The sequence below is a fragment of the Anopheles merus genome, chromosome X (assembly GCF_017562075.2).
Source record: "Anopheles merus strain MAF chromosome X, AmerM5.1, whole genome shotgun sequence".
In the NCBI taxonomy this organism is placed as follows: Eukaryota; Metazoa; Arthropoda; class Insecta; order Diptera; family Culicidae; genus Anopheles; species Anopheles merus.
The window spans coordinates 5127879-5149952 of record NC_054081.1 but is presented as its reverse complement, the minus strand read 5'-3'; the positions used below and the strand labels follow the sequence as shown (position 1 = coordinate 5149952).

Here is a 22074-nt window from a genome sequence, read left to right as displayed (position 1 = left end):
TAAAAGTAGAAGAAAAAAACAAATTTTAGTTTATTTTATTATCTTCGTAATCGCGTACCAAACGCTTAAACAAAAAAAACTTATCTAACATAGATACGAGTAAAAAAACAAAACAATCAAGAACAATAAGTTTGCTTACATGATTATAAGACACGAGTACCGATGAGAACAATTGCAGAAGAACAACAAGGCGTGTTGAATAGATGTGAATTCCTATTTTTGCAACGTTGTATAAAGTAGTATTTTAAAAAATTTCAAAAAACCCATTGGACGATGACTGAGTAAGTAATCTCAACTTAGGTAGATGCGCCTACTTTAATGCCTACTGTGCCCTTTTGGGTAGGAGCAGAAACGTTTCCCTATCGCTTGCTGTTTTTATGGACTGGATTATGATTGTAAATATCTTATTTAATTTATTTTTTGTTGTAAAAAAGAACAACTTGTTGTGGTGTTAAACTGTGTAGGAAATGCATGTCTTTATCTTAGCCACTGGTGGTATAAAAAAACCGTTTCAAAAAATGGATCATACTGATGTTACTGTAAAAAACGAGTATATGGCATTTTGTTAAAAAATCCTTCCCAGCACATTTCCGAATTGTTTGGGGATTTTTGTTCCGTTTTTCTTCCGATGCTTTTTGCTTTTTCTCATACCCATACAGTAAGTAAACTTGCTTGTCAGTGGTAGTAAACACACACACACACATACATATTGGACATTGAAACAGCGATCTAGGTAGCAAGCCCTTCGGGCAGCATTTCGGTGAGATTACAGCGCGAAGTCAACAAACAAGGAGCAGGGGGAGAGAAATACGTGGCTTGAAATGCGACCAACGACACAACTGAGTCGAAGGGAAAGGCACACACATAGATAAATACAAACACACACATGTATACACACACACATTGAGGGAACACGGAACAAGGAAGCGTCTACCGTAGCGAACACATGAGCACATGTTTTTTTTTGTTGGTCGCTCTGAGAGAGCGGAACACAAACACAGCGGCAGCCGGTGGACCGGAACGGAGGTGTGGCTGGAAGACGGCAGACGGCGCTCGGTCCCGCACGGTTTAGATGCCGCGGTAGGAGCGCTGAGCGAGCAGAGCGCTGAAGAGGTAGAGAGCGGACACGATCAATCCAAGGATCTGTGAGCGGGAAACGGAGAGAGAGAGAGAGAGAGAATGAGCGCAAGAGCTTGAAAAGAGTGTCGCTCAGTTGTGCGCTCCCGCCCGAGGGCGCGCGCTTCTTACCGCCGCCGCCATGTACGCATCCTTGATCGTGTGGTAGTAGCGCCCGTTGGTGACGTCCACCAGCAGCATGATCGAGGCGATCAGGTAGAGCAGGAACGCGATCGTATGGTACACCAGCTCGTAGATCGTCTTCGAGATGATGCCGCCGGTGCTGAGCGACACGAGACAGGAGGCGAGCAGACAGAACGTCCCGACCAGGAAGGCGACCGCCATCAGCAGGAAGAAGAACTCGGCGCTGGCCGGCAGACCGGAGGTCGGATAGCGCCGGATGTAGTACGCCACCAGCCCGACATTGACGGCGCCGATGATCTGGATCGGTGGGTTGGGGAGAGACAAACAGAAAACAGTGTCACTGTAGAAGGAGTTTTGTTTTTTTTTGGGGAGTTTTTTGTCTGATTGGCAGTAAGGTGTACCAGCTGGGCGAGCTTCAGCAGGCCGGGCGTTGTGCGGAGGTAGCCCGTGTTGAGCACGAGATGGGACGTGCTCGTCGTGGTGGTTGTTGTACGCGTTATTACGACCGAGTGCGACATCTTGCGGCAATCAATCGAGCTAAGCTGCTGGGCTGGTTGGTGTCTTCGCTAAGGTAAGCTGCGAACGAGCGGAGAAGGGAAAGATGAACGTGAAAATATCGTAATTGGAAAGGAAGGATGGTTGTTAAAAAGTGCACTAAAAGTAGAGGGTGAATAGAATTTAATAGTAACATCACATTCACGAAACACTTTCAACTCGAGTGGCGCCGATGAGGCGCCTAGTATTTTAAGCGTTTCGTTCTTATGTCTGAAGCGTTTTCATTCGATTGTTTAAAAATCAACCTATTTTTATGTGCAATGTCGGTTATGTAGGTCTGAAACTATACACGACGAAGCACAGAGAAATGTTCTGAAAGCTAAGAACAGCCTGAGCCTGAAGCCAATGATTAGCTTTTCATTAGTGCATTAAAGCAGTATCTGGTAGCCTAAGGTTAATATTACATGCCTTTGTTTTGTACTTTTATTCACGCTTACACGTAAGGACAGCATTTTAATCAAACTATCTATCCTCTATTATTACTACTACTAATACTACTGCTACTGCTACTTCTACTACTACTACTACTACTACTACTACTACTACTGCTACTACTACTACTACTACTACTACTACTACTACTACTACTACTACTACTACTACTACTACTACTACTACTGCTACTACTACTACTACTAATAATAATAATAATAATAATAATAATAATAATAATAATAATGATAATAATAATAATAATAATAATCCAAAAGCTCTCTCAAATCAAATTGGTTATTGTTTCTGAATGGGAACTGTTGAAAAGCATCTGAATCAGCTGTCTGCTGAATCGGTCAGGTTTTTTTTTATAACAAACAAAGGTTTTGTTTTTCAACAAAAAAAAATCAATGCTATATCTACAATGTTTTAAGTTATAATTTTTTATTTTAAGCATCAAAAAGTCATATACTCTCTCAGATTTTTTTAAACTTTATCACACGCTTTAATAATTGCACACGCCTAATATCAAGTCATGAATAAAATAATTTGTAAATGTATGGACGATAACCAAACACAGTAAGATATTTTCAAAACAAGAAAAAAATAAAAAAAGGAATTCAAACTGTTTGGGAAACATCTCTATAAATCCTTAAAAAAAACAGCAACAATCAGCCGTAGGCAACTCTATATACTAAGTTAACGTACAAGGAAATGAATTGAAGTGGATCACTGCTTTACAGGGTTTTCTAAGGGTTTCGTAGTTGTGGGGCACTTCCTAGACTCTTTTACATTCTAATTGAGCTTCATATGATGGAAATTGGATTCTATGGCACCCTTTTTAGACAGGCTCCTTCGAAATTCCTATTGGATTTGTCCAACAAGGGTACTGTAGAGTCCAATTCCCATCACTTTAAGTTCTTTTCTCGGAAGAAGGAGTCAATAAAGTGTTCCACAGCTATGATATCTCCTTAAAAACTCTGTAATAAGCAGTCAAAATGAATAACCTTGCCTCAAGTTACAAAAGTAAGTCAAAAAGAAGCTGGTAAAAATGTTTGATGGAATTAACATTACAACTACCAACTCGATTGGTATAATAGAATAATATTAGAATTAAAATTGAATTTAAATTGGATTTAAGACACTATAGGCTACTAAGAGTTGATAATAAACCTATGACTGCGATGGCTATCAGATTTAATGCACACTATGACTCTTTTGACTGGAATTCCTTATGTTAGCCTGTATGTTTTGCTGTGATACTTTTTGTTATTTGTTTTGTGCTGATGTTACAATGTACTGTGATGCTTTATGTTATTTATTGCTGTCCTAGACAACTAAGATAGTTTAATTATTAGGCCGAAATGATGGCCAATCACTTAACAAATACAAATAAATAAATAAAAAATTGAAATAACCGAAAATCGTTTGTAAATCTATTAAAAGGAACCTTCAATGCCAATTCAAAATATGTTACACAGCTAAAAACTAAAAAAATTCCAAAATATGCCTGAAAACGCGTAAAACGCTTGTTCGTCTTTTTTCCCAAATGCAATGTAGCACAGGCCCTACAACCCTCGGAGTTGGAAAATGAACAACAGCAACAACAACGAAACTCATCTTTTTTTTGTGTGTTCTGTCTCCCCAACTCGAACCCTACAGAATGGGAAATCGCTGGTCGAATAAATATATAGCGCCCTGTAGGGGTAAACCACCCAACCTCACGGCAACGGAATGCATCATCTACCGTGGCACACACACACGAACGTGGCTATGAATGAGCGCAATGCGCGTGGGTGTTCAATGCGCACCAACCAACCACAAACAACCGTGATGATATATTTTGGGGGTAGAATCAAATGGGCAATCTGTGTCGTTTTCCTTCCAACATCTCGCTTCCCATGCCCTTTCCCCTACCACACTGTGAACAGAGGGAGCAACAAAAAAAAAAAAAAAACATCAGCCACAGCCCCATCGCGGAGTTGCGCAGAGAGCGAGCGTGATGTCACGATGCGTTTCGTGATGCGTTTCGGGCGCTATTTAGGTCAGGCAAGACAAACCTCTAATCGAAACCCGCCCTATTGGCCACGCGCCACGTCCGATGCTTGAAGCGTTGCAAATTTGTATCGAAGCTGTGCGCAATCTCGCTTGGCTTCTGTTGATAAGGGCGCGGCGTCACCTGTTGCGCGAAGATTGCTCGATAAGAGTTTGAAAGTGCCGGCTTGTGCATCGCTGCTCGCGGACGGTGTATTACACACTTGCAGCCCGCGATGACGCATGGTGCCGGTGGTGATGTCAGCGCTACAGCGGACCGCCGGAAACAACCTCCGCTCTGCCAGGGTCATCTGGATCGTCCAGCCAGTGGCTGGTGCGAAGTGGAAGTCCTCCAAAACCTTTGCCTTTAATATCCATTCTTCAAAGGAAACGATGAGGAGATGGAGAGAGGGAGAAAAAAAGAGGGAGATCGCTTCGATCGGCAAGTGGTGCGCGCGTGTACGCACCCGCTCTGCAAGGGATCGCCTTTTTAGGACAATCGTGTCAAGGGTGGCGTTCGTTTGTCATGCCAACAATGGAACGATGTTTTTTTGTGTGTGTGTGTGAGTGATTGTGGAGTTATTCTCTTTCCTGTGCCACCATCTGTTCCTCGAAAACTGTTTTTCTTCAGCATGAGTAAGTGTTTTCCCCGTCCCCGGTGATTCTAATTCTAACTCCATCGCTCGAACTTAGCACCACCCAACACGCTGTGCTCCATTTGCTTCCATCGGGGAGTTGCCTGAACTCGCCACCCGCCCCCCCTATGGAGCACTACCCGTCACTGGCACAACAAACACGGGGCGGGAAGTTTAAAAATAAAACTCAACCACACCGTGGCTGACATCATCGCGGCCCGTTTTGTTTCAGTTGTTGGAGTTGGGTTGGAAAATCTTGCACCAAAAATGTGGGTCACACTGCGTGCAAGAATGCTAAATACAGCACGCCATTTGTCAACAGGTTGCACGAACCGACCAGTCCAGGTAATGTACGAACAAGTCCAATCTACTGCTGAGGCTACCTGGGCTACGTGTGGTGCTGTTCCGGCCTTTTGATTGATAGCGTCTACCGTTTCGAGGTTGATCGGCGAGGGTGAGGGTCGGGAGGAGAACGCGTGGATAAGGGTCACTTGCACTTGCACACAGAATAGCACACGCGAACACGAACGAAAGTGGAGGAGGGGAGGGGGGCTGCTTTAATCGAACTGAAAGCGAAGCTGTTCCTCACGGCTGGAGCGTACACTGTTGACTGCGAGCGGTGCCGGTTTCGGTCTACCGTAGGAAGTCGTGCGTACAGTACGCCTCGGCATCGTGGCACAGGGTGGAGAAGAGGGTTTTTTTTCAACAGAATAAATAATTTTTAATGTTTTTCAGAGAACAAATCACACACACATACACACACACACACACCACACCCGCGCACACACACACACGCATGCACACACACATACACGCATGCACACACACACACACACACCACACACACACACCACACACACCACACACACACACACACACACACCACACACACACGCACACACACACATGCACACACACATGCACACACACATACACGCATGCACACACACATACACACACACACACATGCACACACATACACACACACGCGCGCGCGCGCGCATGCACACACACACACACACACACATATTCCTAATGAGCACCTCTATATGGTTGTGCTAGTTATTTTTGGGAAGGCATCATCCATGAAGTACGTTACGCAAGAAGTGCAAATTTTCGAATCTTTGTCCACTTTATTGTTACAAAAAAAAATTGTACAGGAAACTTTCCTTTCGAAAAAACTTACGTTACAAATAGTTACCACTCCATCCAATACCCCCCCCCCCACCCCCTCCCCATGAACTCCTCCCACTTTATGCTTATTCATTGCACGAAAATGAGATACAAATGAAATTTATATAATTTTTTCTCTGTCACTTGCTTTCCAAAACTTTAAAAAATTCACAACAATGCAACAATAACATAATTGTAGTAACGTCATACCGGACCACTAAAAGCTCATTGATACTGATTATCTGAACCTGACATCGTTAGTTTGCAACAATTGTTGCAGTCTCACATCAGTGTGAAAAAAGCCGTCCAATGACTGGCTGCTGATAAATATAAAATTTTTTAGGTTTAGTTTGTTCGATTCAAGATTTTTGTTATACAATTTTCATCTTGTTAGAGACGAATCGTGTTTGATAATTTTCAGTATTGTTTTACATAGCAGCTTCTGGGATTATATGAGTCAAATAACAAAAGTGTAGCTCTCTTTCTCTCTCGCTCTCTCTCTCTCTCCTCTCTCTCTCTCTCTCTCTCTCCTCTCTCTCTCTCTCTCTCTCTCTCTCTCTCTCTCTCTCTGTCTGTCTATTTCCGTCACACACACACATACTCACACACATACTCACACATACACATTCACACACACACCCACACACACCACACACACACACACACACACACACACACACACACACACACACACACACACATTCTCTCTCATGTAAAAAATCATTACATTTGACGGCATCCCCTCCCTCTCTATTTAAGTTACGCAAAATATGGATGACGCCCAGTCAAATTCGATTGATGTGTTCTGCATTTTTTAGCGTTGACATTTTTTTTTTATTCACAAAACTGGATCATATGTCTCTTATATCGACATCAACCTCTTATGTGAAGCATGATGTTATGTTATTACTAATTCGATGCTTTGTAAAAAAAAATCAAATCTTCCGCTACACCCTGTAGCAGCGGGCCGCTACATTCAAGCGAGAGTGAAATTGGTGAGCCTTCCCGTTGGGGACGAGCGCACGAGACACGCACGGACGAACAATCGCGGCGTGGGCAGGGACAAAGAACCGAACGAAAACGAAAACATACCCCCCCGAGGAGGTGGCATGTACGTGTTTACCAAAACATGTTTATTTCGCGTTTCGGTGTCGCGTGTCATCCTAAAAACCTCAGCGACACTTGGCGGGCGGGAAGCGGGCGGTCTTCTCGCGTCCTTTGGTTGTAACCGTGCAGGCATTGCAAAGGGCTTGGGCTCCTTATCGTGCTGTGTTGAAGATTTGCATTTGACTGTTGAGAAACGTGTCTGTGGCGCGCCGCCTGATCGCGATGATGTCATTGCCGCTCGCGCTCAAGAGCCAATTGAGTGGTGGATTGTTTTTTTTTGTTCTTCCGCGAATGCATCCCTCGGTAGGTGATATCATGCGGTTTCGGATGAGGAATGATGTAAGGCACAGGCTGACTCATGCATCAAACACTCACGCTGAAGCGGTCAAGATGGCCAGTGCACTGTTTGTACATTCCTTTCCGATTTGCTAACGTACGGTCGTACGGAAGCAACAGTGTTCCACCATTTGGAGAGGAGTTGCTTTCTTACAACCCTCCTCTCAGCCCACCAACCATCCCCATTTCGAAAGAAGAACATTTACTGTGAAAGGGAGGAAAATAAAGATAAAAAAAACCGTTCCCAAAGGGTCAGTTTTGATGGAAGGGTGTGGCGGAACAAAAAAACAAACAAAAAAGGTGTGCCATCGCCCAGTGGACAGTTACGCTTCAGTCGGTGTTCCACCGTGCTTCGCAACGTCACGGTCACTGCCCAAGAAGAGAGTTTGGAGGGTTGGGAGCAGGATGAAGGGAACGAAAACAATTCCCCAAGAACCGTATAACCGTACACTGTTGCTCCTGTTCCACAAGTGCCTGGCAGCTGCCCCCCCCCCCCCCTGGCAACAGGCTGTCGCGCCGTCTAGTCTAACACACTTACCCTGCTGCTTGTCCTTCCTTCGTTCTGCTTAGATCTGCCCCCATCCCCACTATTCGAAAGACCGTTTTTGTTATTTTTATCTCCACTCCAGTAGTTGGCCTGCTCGAGACCGTTCGGCTCCAGTACATACACCACGAACTGCAACTGCGCTCGATGCGTTTGTTTAGGTGCGTGTTGGAATCGGTTTGGAAGCTATATTTAGAATCTGGGGCGGGTTAGAAAATTCTCCCAGCACGAGTTCGGCGTTTGGGAGCCGATTTATTGCCGGCTAGGCGGCCTCTATTTGAGATGTATTATTTAAAAAAAAGAAAAACTAATTTCACGCAAAACTTGAATATTTATTGCAAAGCAAAGCGTGCTACCCCTGCAGTAAGGGCAAAGTACACTGTGCTTCCCGCCAGATGGCGGTAGCTTGGGTACAAGCGAAGCGATGCAAGCTTTGATGCAAGCTGCAAGTCACAGACACACACACTGCGCGTCGCAAAAAAAAACCAAACAAATGCATTGGACGGGCAGAAAGAGAGAGAGAGAGGTTTGCTCCCCTTACTGTCCGATGGCCGTGCGGCCGTCGTACTTGTCGCGCAGCTGGAGCCAGGTTTCGCCCCCGTACGCCAGCGCGGTCAGCAGCGTCAGCACGCTCGACGCCCAGTTGCACACGTACCAGCCGCCGTAGCCCTTGTGCGCGAACAGGACGCCGTACGCGAGCCCGTACAGCGCGACGGTGGCAATCGCCGTGTACCACAGCTCCAGCCGGCGCCAGTCGAGCAGGGGCAGCTGGGTGCGCACGATCCTGCCCGAGCAGTGCCGGTCCCACAGCAGCACGAACGAAATCACGAACGTGTGGCAGAGGGCGAACAGGGTCGTCCACTGTACGCCGTCGTTGTACTGCGGCCGGATCAAGGCCAGCGCACCGATCGTCAGTAGCTGTGCAAAACGAACAAAAGAAGCCACCATTACACAGGGAAAGGCAGTACTCCACCGCACCGTCACTTACCAACTGTGCCACGCGCAGCCGGTTCCGGATGGCCGTGCGCTCCAGCGTGCACAGGCAGCCCTTGCGTTCCGCTGTACCGATGGCCGGTACGTCAACCGTGTGCGCGTCTAGCGGCTCCTTCGCTGGGGTCTTGTCTCCCCATTGGCCGGGTACGCCCGGGGGCGTGAGCTGTCCAAAGATGCCCGTCATCCTGCTGTTTCACCTTTTCCGGATCACGGCGAAACCTGTACTGGCACTGCCGTGAACACTGTCGAACAAGTTTGCAAAGGCAACCAAGCGAGCGAGGCACAGTGAGTGCAGTGAAAATAAACACGACGCGCGCACGGGTGACGGGTTTGTTTACGTTTCAGTACGCGGGCGCAATCTGGCACAGGGGTTTTCTTCCGATCGAGGGAAAGATTGGAGGCGGGTTAAAAAAATGGCACACAAAATGCACTTCAATTTTGCATTCAAATGCTCAAGGAAGCAGGTTGTGCTGTGCGCATTGCATACATTAAGGCGGGTTTGCGTTAATTTCGCCTAAAGTTATGCAAATTTCATTGCAAAGCGTTATTTTTAAAGCGATTTTTTTTTATTTTTGCCACTTTAATAACTATTGCTGTTTGCGAGCGTCATTTTGTGTCGGTTACTGTTAGCTCGGGTGGGGGGAAACAAATGGGGAATTTTTATCGCCCAATCCGGCCATCATCACGCTCCCCATCATACGGGTCGGGAACGGGAAGTTGGGTACGCTGTTGAAGCGAAAGATACGGATGATAAGCGAAACTTGCACACGGTAATTCACACACACAACACACACACACACACACACACACAACACACACACCACACACACACACACACACACCACACACACACACACAACACACACACACAACCACGATGACACACTACATTCGACAGTCCAATCCAGGGTGCGTGCTGCACGTACCAGTACTCAAAGTGATTAAATGAAAAATGAATCAACGGGTGGCAGAACGGGTGGGCCCCACGTTCCGAGATGCACACGAGACGCTGCACCGTATGCCAAAACCTTTCGCCTGGAAATCGATAAACATATTGTCACATAATTATTGTGACCGGCTGCGCGATGGTGTGCGTGTTGATTGCACTTGCGGTGCTTCTGGCGCTACATCCATCGATGAACCAGCGCCATCCATCGGTTTATGTGACAATCGTCATCATCATCATCATCATCATTATTAAGGTTGATACAGAGAGCGGCCAGGGAAGCGAAACAAATAAACGGGAAGGGAGTGCACTTGAGAAATTGTTTGCCGGCGCGCCACCGCCGCCCGATGCGTTTTGTTGCGATCGATCCAGCTGGGGGCCGGGCGAGGGGCTACGAAGCGCACCGGGCCGTGAACAGCGGCATATAAAAGGGTGGGTGCTTGGGGGCGGGGATGAAACAGGTCATCCAAAGCGCATCCACCGTGGCGGAACGCGGATCGCTCGATTATTAAAAAAGTTGCCCCGTGCTGTGGCGCGGCCCGGCGACTTGCGGACCGAAGCTCTTGGAGCGGGCCTCCGGTACTTGACGGTGGCGGGTAGGGGCAGTGGGTGTAGTGGATTGAGTACCGTTTTGCACTACCTTAAAGCTGGATGCTTACAGCAGCGATTGCTGGCACAAAATAGTTTAATTTGTAGCATAAAAAAAAATATGGAAAAAAATATAACAAGAAATATTATGAAAATAAACAAAAGATTGAGAATCTCCAATAAAACCTTATTCAAATACGGGGGACTCACGTCAAATGTAACATAATATTTTTTTTATTGACTTGGCACATATACACACACACTCACCCTTCCAAACGGTTCAGAATCGTGAGGAAAGGGAGGACTCCGAGGGCGGAGGAATGGAGGAACATTTAATGCGTTCTCCGTGCGCCGATGCATTGGAAAGGAGGGTGTGCCGGAATTTTCTAGTCTCCCCCCTCCCCTCCTACTAGTGTGGATGTGTTGACGCGCACTCGAATGGTGGTGTTGCATTCCTTCGATTCCCCTTTCCCACAAACTTCGCAATGCAACTCCCCTATTTCCCCCGTAATCGGGTGTGTTTGTCTACGATACGCATATGTTTCCAATCATTTCGTCTCCGTACCGGATTTTTTTTGAAGGTTGTAACTGGTGAATACTGGAGTTGCAGGAGAGTGTTACTTTTCTGTTCTGATTTTTTCGCCTAATGTCGTGTGTGAGTGTGCGTGTGCGTTGAAGGAAGAATATTAGATTTAAATAGATTTGTTTTGCATTGGATGTTTGCAGGGTTGCTCGCCGCAAAAGGAGATTTTATTTGCACTCTTATTTTGCACATATTTTGTACTTCTTTTGTGAAATTTCTTATCTTGTGCTGTCAAAAAAAATAAAAAAAAAAAAAAAAACAAAAAAAACAAAAAAAACAAACAAAAAAAAGGTGTTCAAAAATTTCTCCAAAAAAAAAAAAAACTCTATTCAAAAGGTGTTCAAAATACAAATTAAACTCAAGATAGACTAAAAAAGTAGGACGCAACAACGCTGCTATCCGAGCGAAAGGGGGGAAAAAACATAACAAAGTGCGTTTTAATTAATGACTCATTATCATTATTTCCCCTTCCCATCATGGCTTGATTTTTTTTTGCTTTACTTCTCATTCGATTTACTTACCTCATATTCGATCAAAAAAAAAAAAACAACGAAAACCGGCACTTTCATTTTCAACTCTCGGCTTTCGATTAACACCCGCTTCCTGTCCCGTGCGGTCCCGTAGCACGGAAGCGGCCATTTTTCGCGACCCGCCGAACGATTTCACACCCCGGAGGGCTGCGGTAAAAGAACTGTGTGGTGCAGGTTTATTATTTCTTTTCCTTTTTTTTTGTTGGTTTGCTTCGTTCGTTTTCTTACGGTAGTAATTTGCGGCCCGTTTTAGTTTATTGTTTTCTGTTTCTGTTGTTGTTGTTGTTGTTTTTGTTTCGCTCTTCTGCGTTGCGTTGCGAGATGAGCTAATGCCTCACATTGCGGCTTACAATTTCCTGCTTGTTAATGTCACGGGTTTTTTTTTTTGTAAATCGATTATTCCCTCCCTCACTAAATCTGTGCGGCGTTAATGTGATAGTGAAGCCATCTTACCCGAAAAAAAAAACAAAAAAAAAACAAAATGGTTTCTTAAGCAAAAATTAATCGGTACCTAACGAGCGAACAGATAAATACTTTTAAATAAGCGTTGCTAGGGTACTGAAACAAAGCACAAATAAAAAAAACACACACACACATAAGGGCAACTCATCGTAACGCTTGTGAGTGTACTTTTCTTCGTGCGTGTGTGTGTTTTTTTTTCGTTTTCTTCTTGTCCATGCAACCAAATCATAATAAAATAATGCTTTCCTATCGGCACTTGTACAGTTTCCGTTTTTTTTTTGTGTTTAGATTGCAGCACCGAAAATGCGTGCCTGCTTACGCTCCGATCCGATGTTTTACAGGCGCACTTTTGTTTGATTGTTTACGCCCGGTACCGCACACGCAAAACAATGGAAATCTTTTAAAAACGAGAGAGAAAGAGAGTGAGAGAGATAAACGGAAGATGAAGAAGGGCAAAAAAGACGTACAATGGAAACGATACATACAAAACGCAGACAAGCGCATCAGCGGAAGCACTTGTAAGCGCCGGTACTATCCCGGTTCTGCCACAGCACCGACAGATGACAAGAGAGAAAGGAACAGAAAAGAGACAGCAACAGGGGCAGACAAAAAAAACAAAGATTGTGTACAGAAATTTGGAAACAAATAAACGACGCACCAGCGCAACGCAACGCTGTGTGCGTGCATGCATACGGATCGAAATAAAACGAAAACTATCTCTAAGGGCGTGTGTGTGTGTGTCTGTGTCTGGTTTTGTTTTGTGCTTTTGTGTGCGCCTGCGGACGAAGCGAAAGCCCGAACGCAGATAAAGCGGACGGCGTTGACCGCGGTAATTAAAAAGGAAACACCGAAGCACAGAGCGAAAGTGAAACAAATGCTGCTGCGGGCTTGTTTACAACGTCCGGTTCACGCGCTTACCCGCACTGTCACGGTCTTGAAGGTGCGAGCCCTGCTACGAACTGCACTGCACGTTCTGGTCTGGTAAGGGTACATCTTATACACAAGAGAAAGAATCGTAAATATATATATATATATGCTTCTATATATAATAATAATCCTACAAACTATGTATGTATAGTAGCGCCTAACGGGTTTTGCGTGACTGGGTCGACTTCCCCAATTGGGCGCTTTCGGGGTTTTGCTGGCTTTTGCTGGCTGCCTGCTGATGCTGCTGCCATTATTCATCAAGTGTCCCCCGGGCCTGTGACTGTAGGTCTCACTGTATGTACCATAATCCCGTGGCCTCTTCTTTTCTGGGACGGATGTTAACTCGGGAGTTGTTAGCCAGCAAAAGCAGGTGTCATCCACCCGCAGGGGAGCGGGTCCCTACATTTACACGCCGGCCGATCGGTGCTCCACGTACAGGAAGTACGTGCCGGCCGTGTACGCCAGGAAGTTGAACAAACCAAACACCTGCAGAGAGTGGGAGTTGCTTTAGAGCTGCTTGTGGCAGGACGCGTAAAACCGAAACACTTACGCCAGCGGCAATGTTGGAGCCACGGCCGTGCCCGTACAGATTCGACCAGGACGCCAGCTGCACGATGAACGCGATGAAGTAGAGCAGGGTGGCAATGCCCGTGTTGATCAACTCCTGCAAACATTCAAAGCGGATTGGCGAAGTTAGGACCACCAGTGAGGAGTCACAGCGCCATACAGTGACCTCCGCCAGCACTCACCGTCAGTATCCAGTTGATGGGCAGGTTGAGGACCTCGCGGATGCCGAGCAGGTACACGAACGTCCAGAGCAGCGTCGCGATGAAGAAGGTGACGACCACGAACAGGAAGAAGTGGGTGCCACCGATCAGGGCGGGGGACGCGCACGCCATACAGATGATGCCGAAAACCTGCGTGTGTGTGTGAGAGAGAGAGAAAGAGCACAACAAACAAATGAAACAATTCTATTGGAGCATCCAGCATTCATGGTCTGTGAAAGGTGAAGTTGGTGAGACATTCGGAGGTCTATTTGGTCATCCAACATCGTGTCACCAGATGGTACCGCACAAAAGTCAATTGCCTGTGGGGGGGAGAGGGCGTTTGAGCTGTTCCAACCGAATTCCAATTGCCTGCCAGCTCGCCAATTGAGTCGCCTATGCACCAGACGATGAAGTCAGCGGTGGGTTGCTAGCGAAAAAAAAAACAAACAAAACCATAACCTCCTCCACGAATCTCCAATCCACCCCCAAACAAAATGGTCGTCTCCGGAGAAGATGTCAGCTCTAGCGTGTTGCGGCGACCGCACGCTCCATAAAAAGAAGCAGGCGATGAGCAGGCTGATCGACGGGGCGGAAGTATACCGTATCCCGGGCTCGACCATATATCGGCAGTTAAATTCAGGTGCTTCACACCTTTGGACGTGAGCGACAGTGTGCCAGAGTGTGATACTTCCAGCCAGTACAGTCCGGTAGTATGGTTGGAGGTGCGTACTTAGTCCCCAGGCCCCACACATAAATTACTGTCCGCAAGGTCCGCAGGTGTTCGGGAGCAGTCATGACTAATTAGCAGGCAGGGCACACACACACACACACCCAGCGTACCCAGGCGTCCCCAACAAGGTGCTAACTATGTCGGTATGGCAAACCAAAAAAATACATAGAGGGTCTCACGTTGACAGCTTCGCAACGTCGCACGCCGGACGGTTACCAAATCGGTATCCCACACAGCACCACTCAAAGCCCGATTTTGGGAATCCAGCTGATAACGTTCCAGGAAATGAGGTGTCAGACCTGTGCTTAATGCGCACACCGCTTCCCGCATTCCCGCATTTCCCGATCAATCATCGCCTAGTTGTTATTGCAAGGCAAACAGAGTGCTAGGTGTGTGTGTGTGTGTGTGTGTGTGTGCTCGTAACATATAGTAAGTGATGACGAGGTCACATCGCAAACTGACAGGTGTGTGTGTGCGTGATGCATTTTGAACCAAACCATCAGACAACAGAACCGAGCGGGGGAGCGACTTTTACGGCTTTTGGCGATAGAAATGGGACTGGACGTGACCGAAAAAGGCTGCACCGCGTGCAGTTAGAAGCGGGATTTATTACTGAACCATGCAGCATACACACACACACACACACACACACACACACACACGCACACATACGAGCGGCTCATGCCACCCACACTGAACGTGCGAAGACATTACATTACAGCGCCCGTTGTGGGGGAGTTTCGTGCGCTCGCGTTTGTTGCGCAAGGAGGGGCTAGCTGGCGGATGACTAACTGTGCCGGCCCTCAGTTAGCACATTCAGTGTTCCGGAGTAGTTTTTCTCACGTTGAATTGAACGATTTTGGTGTTTCGAGCCGTGCCGGACTACGTTGAGTGTGATTGAGGAACTCGGCTCACAGTCGACTGTATGCACGAACGCCTGCGGCTGGTTCGACGGCTCTTTGGGAGTTGCTGGAACTTACTACAGAGTTACGGCTCAAGACGTGATCTAGATGTTGAAGTTATTCTGCTCAGATTTTATCTTGCGAGCTCTGGCAACTTCGTTTGCGGAGGTTGTCATCTCACCGTGAACTGATACCCGCAGATACGGAGGTCTATGGGGCATTTCTGGCAAACTAATCAAACCGCTGCAGCCCAGGAATTCTCAGGTGTCGCTCAGGCATTGAGGGCACTGTTGGAGCGGTCCAGCATTCTTCCTTATCTCGCGGCCAGACCATTTTGCCGAAAACCGTTATCAAAACTGCCATGTCGTCCGCCCCTTTCCCCTCACAGGTCTTCCCCAGTTTCTGGCTCTACTTCTTGCGCGACTTCAGGAAAGACACTTGGGGCATAGCCACTCACACCAGCTGGGGACGGCTTACGCCGGTTTCAACACAGCCGGGCGACGACCCTCCCGAGAGCCGCGTGGAGGGAGAAAGTTTTTCTCCCTCCTTCCCACCCTTCCCCCCCCCCCCCCGGACCCGTTTTGCGGGTGTTTGTGTCGTCGTCGTGCAGCACCCGGGGTTTCCAGTGGTTCCAGTGTAGTACATCGACCTGGTTCCCGCCTGGGTGCGCTTACTGCGATCCACAACCGAGGAAGAAGAAGAAGAAGACAAGCCGTTTAGCCCACTTTCTTTGCCGACCGAGAGTGAGGGGGGCAGGTTGTCGCCTGAACCACCACCGAGACGGAGAAATAAAGAAAGAGCGCTCGATCCTAAGCCCAAAGAGTCGCCCGAACCAAAACTGGCGCGTTGTGCCGCTCGCAGCAAGAAAGGGTTTTCAGTATCCATGGGGCAAGAGGGGCCAATAGGGGGAAATGGAAAATTTATTTGACACGTTTCCCGCATCTTCCGTCACCGTTGAGTTGTTTTTTGTGTGACGCGGCGAGCCGTTTTCGATTTTGTTTTGGGTCCGCCGTTTTCGTTGCGCCGTCGCTCGCAATGCAACGATGCCTGCCTGGTGGAAAGTGGGAAGGCATTTTTTTTTTCATTATTTTGGAGTTGGTTCACCCACCCCGTCCTCACACCTGTGTGTGTGTGTGACAGAAGTGTGATAAGGCAGGTCACACACGCGTACAGTGCGTTGCTCCAAAAAAGGGTTGGAAGTAGATAAATGATAATAAAAAAAAATGGCTGCATGTGTATCTCTCCCAGGCATTGGTGCACTGGTGGGTTGGAACGTACGGTATGAATACCATAGTAAACCTCATATGACCCTTACTTTTCCACGCTTTCCCACACAATTATGTTTGAGTTTGTGTGTGTGTCCTCATAATGATTTGGTGGAGCTGGGGGAGATCGGCATACCATAATGTCTTCCATCAGGCCCCAAGAACCCGTGTGACACATTTCAAAAGCAAAACGGCGTAGCAACAACGACAAAAAAAAGAAAGATATTAGAAGGCGTAAAGGCCTAAACTCTATGCACGTAGACGGAGAAACGGGCGAAAACGGGCGATAGAGAATGTTGGAAGTTACAAAACCTGTTTCCCTACACGCAAGGCCCCGTGCATTTTTATTTTTTCGTTCCACCAGTCCCCCCCCCCCCCCGATTCTTGCTCTCGATCGCCAGATCCAGACGTGTTGCTGCGGCACACGCCACAAGCAGCGTTGGGCCCGTTCTGGAATAGGGTCACGGCGGCTCTATTACCCGGCGTTTCCCGTTAGAATGCTGGAGCTGACCGAGTTGCTGACGGCGGATGCGTCGCTGCGTAAGGCAGCAATGGGAGGTGACAGGGTACGATGTGACCCAAGACATACTGAGAAGACAGCGGAGGGTACACCAGAAGCTCCATTGGGTCCACCTTATTCTTTTTTATGGACTCCCTGTTAACTTCTTTAACCTTTAGCGTATGGAATTAATTCCACGCAGGTGGGGCCAAACGACCCACACCCCGCTCCAAAAGCCCCGTGTTGCCGTGTGTCAAGCGTGCTTGGCTGTGCAGCAGCTGTTGCAAAACAAATCGCTCTCGCCGCGTTTTAGAGATGCTTTATGGAGCGTGAACGAGTCGGCTTGCGCATCGGTTCTGTGCCATTGCCCACAGTCCCGCCCAAGGCCGCCCAACCTCCGCTCTGGAACGCCCTTAGAAGCGGAGCCGCAGCTTAGAACATCTTGTGCGATTTTGACGCCTATTCGCCACGGTTTCGTGTGGGAGGGCGCGAGTTGGTGTGATGACTTTACAGCATGCTGTTTCGTTGGAACAAAAAAAAAACAAACAAACAGCTTGTCTAGCTGCGGTTTCGTATTCCAGGTTCTTGGGCACCCAAGTGCTGGAGAGCTGTGCAGTGCCAACGCGACAACTTCACGGTCTTATTCAAGCTGCCAGCGATGATGCGATACGATTGATGAACAGTTCTCTAGAAAAAAGGGGAAAATATCTGAAATCATCGGTGTTTACATCACGGAGCACGCATTCCATCCGAAGCTACGGCCTCGGAAACCCCAGCAAGATGAGCGGCAGTAGCGTCGGGCAGCTCCGTGGAGTGGTTTAGGTACTCTCCACACACTGGCAACGATCGCTTGACCGCTAGCGAAGATCGAAATCAAAACAAAACCGGGCTCAAAACACAGAGCAAGAGAGAGAGAGATAGTGTATGAGCAGCCCTAAGAGAAAGCCTTAGCTTCGCTTCACGTCTCGCACACGTAGCCACGGGGCAAAGGCGGACTGGAGTTGGGAATGGGGATAATTTATCGCAAGTAGAGTCACCTTGGTATGCTGCTCCTCCGGGAGAGATCCAGCAGGTACTCCACGGTGGGAAAGTGGGTTCATCCGATGGAAGATGCGGCAGCGTCGAGCACGCATGTGCACCGCCTAATAAGCGACCCAAGAGACGTGATACTGTGGGGACGTGTCGTATCGTAGCCCGTATCGATCGGATAGACGATCCTCCTCGATTAAGGTGGGTTAAATGAAAGAGTGAGAGAGATAGAGAGTGATAGAGGAGACAGGCGACGGGACAGAATGTTGCACGACCAGTTTTGGGAAAAAGGGGGATGGCCACGCAGCCGAGGTACGAGGTTAATGGGTTTTAGATAGCCATGGGAAGCCGATGTCCAGCCGAGCTCCCTCTAACCGGCCAGCAAAACTATCTTCTCTGTGTTCGTGTGTCTGCTTTGTTCCATTTTGTGTATCCCCAGAACTGAAAGAACTTTTACTGGGGTGGAATTTCTGGACGACCCGTGGGTGTGTGTGCAGGTGTTGCAGGAACCTCTAGAGGAGGAGCCTTGCAGAGTCTCCCTTACTATCTATCAGCTACACACACACACAGGCACACATACTCGGACAATAATGATGAGTTTGAAGAGTTTGTTGTCCCGATAAGCTACAGGTGTGCTGCAGGTCAAGATGGCACCCCTCTGTCCGGATTTTATCGATAGGCAAACAGTGGGACATCGCAAGCAAGCAGGAACGTCAAGTGTCATAGCAAAGGTTGCGCTGTCAGCACGAAGCTGGGGCATAATGGACACCGCAACTAGTGCCATTTTTAGCTCAGTAAAACGAGCTCTTGAAAAGCTGCAAATAGATCTCATTTCTTTGGTGGTTTGACATCCTGTATCTTACATTTCCCAAATTCCTTCAAAAATGAAATTTCTTATTTTTCAATTCTCAAATATTGGTAGGCAATGACTGGTGTTGTGCAAGACTCAAAGAAGTAAAGAAATAAAGACATAAGGTAATGCTTCAATTAGGGCAGTTGGGACGACTTCTTTAGACAGATGTCGTACTGAAAAAAGTTGTCGTTGTCATACGCAGCCCAATGCTACTGGATTATTATTTGCTTTTGGTGACATTTGACTACTGCTCAAATTGATTTGGAAGTAAGAAACAGGCCTCAGTTACTATTATTATTACCTATGTTCTAAGTGCAATAATTGCTGCTATTTCAGGATTTCGTGTCATATCTTGGAACAGTTCTATCTCTTCATGAAATGGTTCAGCTAGTTAATAGAATCCTTCAATTCGTCAAGATTCGCAATCATACTGGACCGAATCATCTGTCAACCGATTTTTTTTAGTAGTTTTACTGTTTTACTATGTATTATGGTAGCTACACGGCTGGATTTGTTTAGTTCATCATGTACCCAGTTGGATACCTCAAGAAAACTACTCGAAATGATTTACGTATTTTTTTGGAAAACATTGCTTGCGATCACTTTCGAGCTGTTGACGTCGATTATCACAGTTGAACGTAAACAACCACAGTTCGATTGCTAAAGTCCCTTATCTTTGGATGAGACATTCCATTATCTGATTGCTAAGTTGTGCAAGATTCCCGCTTTTGGTTGAACTGTTGCGCTGTTTGATTCCTGAACCCCGGCGAGATTTATAGAGACATCTAGAAGATTTTAAGGCACGTCCATGTCCATATTGCCCCGCACTGTCCCAGACATACATCTCCCACCGCCTGCCTGGTGGCATTCCAGTGTCCTGCAAGTCGGCCGGAGAATGCGTTCCAGCCCACCAGTGTGTACATTCCAAGTGTGTGTGTGTGTGTGTCGTACACCTTTCCCATTCCCACAACTAGAACAGGCTCGAATCTCGGTCCACGTCCACTCACCGGCAGAACCGGTGTGGCCTGCGCTAACGAGGCTAGCAGTTGCACTCGGCCACCTCGAGGACTAGACATTTGCGCAATTGCGCCCGCCAACCGGTGGCTCAAGCAGCCACCAACGCCTCGCTGGGAGGCCACACACAAGCGCACGGCAAGTGTCACACAGCTGTACGATTTCGTTGCGGAGGGTCGGGGTCGTGTAGCGCAATGTAGCACAATTAGATACAGCGGAGCGTGTGGGTGCTCCGTTTAGGCCTGCGCGTGTGTGTGTGTGTGTGTGTGTGTGTGTGTGTGTGTGTGTGTGTGTGTGTGTGTGTGTGTGTGTGTGTGTGTGTGTGTGTGTGTGTGTGTGTGTGTGTGTGTGTGTTGCTGGTTCCCCGAAGGGAGAGGGAGACGACGAACCTGCTGGTTGAGCTGGTGCTGTACATACTTGTATCAAAATCGCCCATTGTGGTGTGGTTTGAGCGGGCGGGCAAAAACCGTACGACCAACACCTCGTCCAAAATCATCCAACCAACCCCAAAACTCAACCACAGGTTCCCGAAGGTTCGCGCGTTATGGTTGCCTTTTTTTGTGTGTCTTCTTTGGTTTATCTAATCTTATCGTTTGCCCGGTCGGTCGATGTTGCGAGCTGAGCTTTCGGGGGACCCTGTACACCCTCCCGTGCGCAAAACAAAGCAGATAGAGAGCGTTACTTACCACCTGTACGATCTTCAGGATGCCCGGGATGGTGATGAAGTACTGCGTGTTGAACTTGAGCCAGTTAAGGTTGGACTCCGGTTTGGCCTGCGGCTGGCCCGGGGCCGGCGTGGCGGCCGGGCTGGCGGCCGTGCGGTTCGGTGTCTCCACCGTCACTACCGTTTCGGCCATCATTGTTCCTGCTTGCTGTTGGCGGGGTGGAGCGATGCACTCTTCAAACTCTCACGCTGGCGGGAAGCCGGTTGACAGAATCGCGGTTTTGTCAAAAAAACAACACCAACGGGTTGGCACGGGGGTTTCTATTTTTGACACAGCACGTTGTCGATTTCCTTCTTTACACACACATGCACACACACACACACACACTCGCACAAGCACGTACACACAGTTCCTTCCTATTCCCGCGTGATCTTGATCGGGGTTCGCTCGCACCCTCCTACACTCGCCCGGCAACAGCTCTCCCTGGGGCCTGGGGCTTGGGAAAATACTGTCACGCACGGCACGCCCGGTGGCCTGCGTGTTGATACGGTCGTACGGGATTAAATGGCCCAATTTGGTCGGGTGAAAGTTAGCAGCGGGCCAGCTCCGATCGCAAGACGGCTCGCCGCGCGGTTCCTCGCTTCAGCCGGCAGAGAGTCGCCGGACGGCCGGAAATTGTTGATGGCTCGAGGCTGGGACTGATTGCAGGTCTACACACACCAACACCTGCGTGTGTACGATGACTGGGCTGATTGGTGCGTCCGCGTCGACGATAACGATAAACCTGCACAACACGTTTCCGTATCCGTTGCAGTTTGAAACACAACCACACACACGCACACACAAACACAGAAAGCGCCAAACCCTGACAGAGCCAAACACAACCGCTCGGTAGGACGTTACGGGTAGTAATAAGGTGTGCTGATCTGTCGGCGCGAACGCGAACTACCTGTCTGGCTGGTTGGTTGGCTCTCTCTCTCTCTCTCGGTCGCGTACGCTGTTAGGGTAGGCGTACGCTCTCACCAGACGGCCAGATGTGTTAGCATTTAGCGGTTAGCACTATATAGCAATATTTACAGCTGTTAGAATGCTCTTAATCATGTACTATTGGGTTGAAATTGTAAAGACTGTTTGTATAGAAAGCGTGTAAAAAAATATTTAGTAAAAAAACATATTTTTACTTTTTAACGCTACGTGACGTGAAAATCTGCCTCTCAAACCCTGCCTTTTTCAATCTCTCTCTTG

At 47.8% G+C, this 22074-nt stretch overlaps 3 protein-coding genes across 3 annotated transcripts; all 3 read right to left on the bottom strand.

Annotated features, from left to right (window-relative positions):
• On the bottom strand, positions 1-5537 carry LOC121594897. The gene is made up of 4 exons (XM_041918712.1): positions 5300-5537; positions 1662-1836; positions 1249-1557; positions 1-1143 (listed from the first exon to the last, which is right to left on the bottom strand). The coding sequence occupies exons 2-4, from the start codon at positions 1776-1778 to the stop codon at positions 1069-1071; spliced, it is 501 nt and encodes a 166-aa protein (XP_041774646.1). The 5' UTR covers positions 1779-1836; positions 5300-5537; the 3' UTR covers positions 1-1068.
• Positions 5538-8378: 2841 nt separating this feature from the next.
• LOC121590730 lies at positions 8379-9412 on the bottom strand. Its single transcript, XM_041910655.1, has 2 exons — positions 9065-9412; positions 8379-8994 (listed from the first exon to the last, which is right to left on the bottom strand). The coding sequence occupies exons 1-2, from the start codon at positions 9251-9253 to the stop codon at positions 8614-8616; spliced, it is 570 nt and encodes a 189-aa protein (XP_041766589.1). The 5' UTR covers positions 9254-9412; the 3' UTR covers positions 8379-8613.
• A 3776-nt stretch (positions 9413-13188) lies between these two features.
• LOC121593558 (CKLF-like MARVEL transmembrane domain-containing protein 4) lies at positions 13189-21753 on the bottom strand. The gene is made up of 4 exons (XM_041916028.1): positions 20851-21753; positions 13855-14022; positions 13656-13769; positions 13189-13591 (listed from the first exon to the last, which is right to left on the bottom strand). The coding sequence occupies exons 1-4, from the start codon at positions 21022-21024 to the stop codon at positions 13511-13513; spliced, it is 537 nt and encodes a 178-aa protein (XP_041771962.1). The 5' UTR covers positions 21025-21753; the 3' UTR covers positions 13189-13510.
• Positions 21754-22074: the final 321 nt, after the last annotated feature.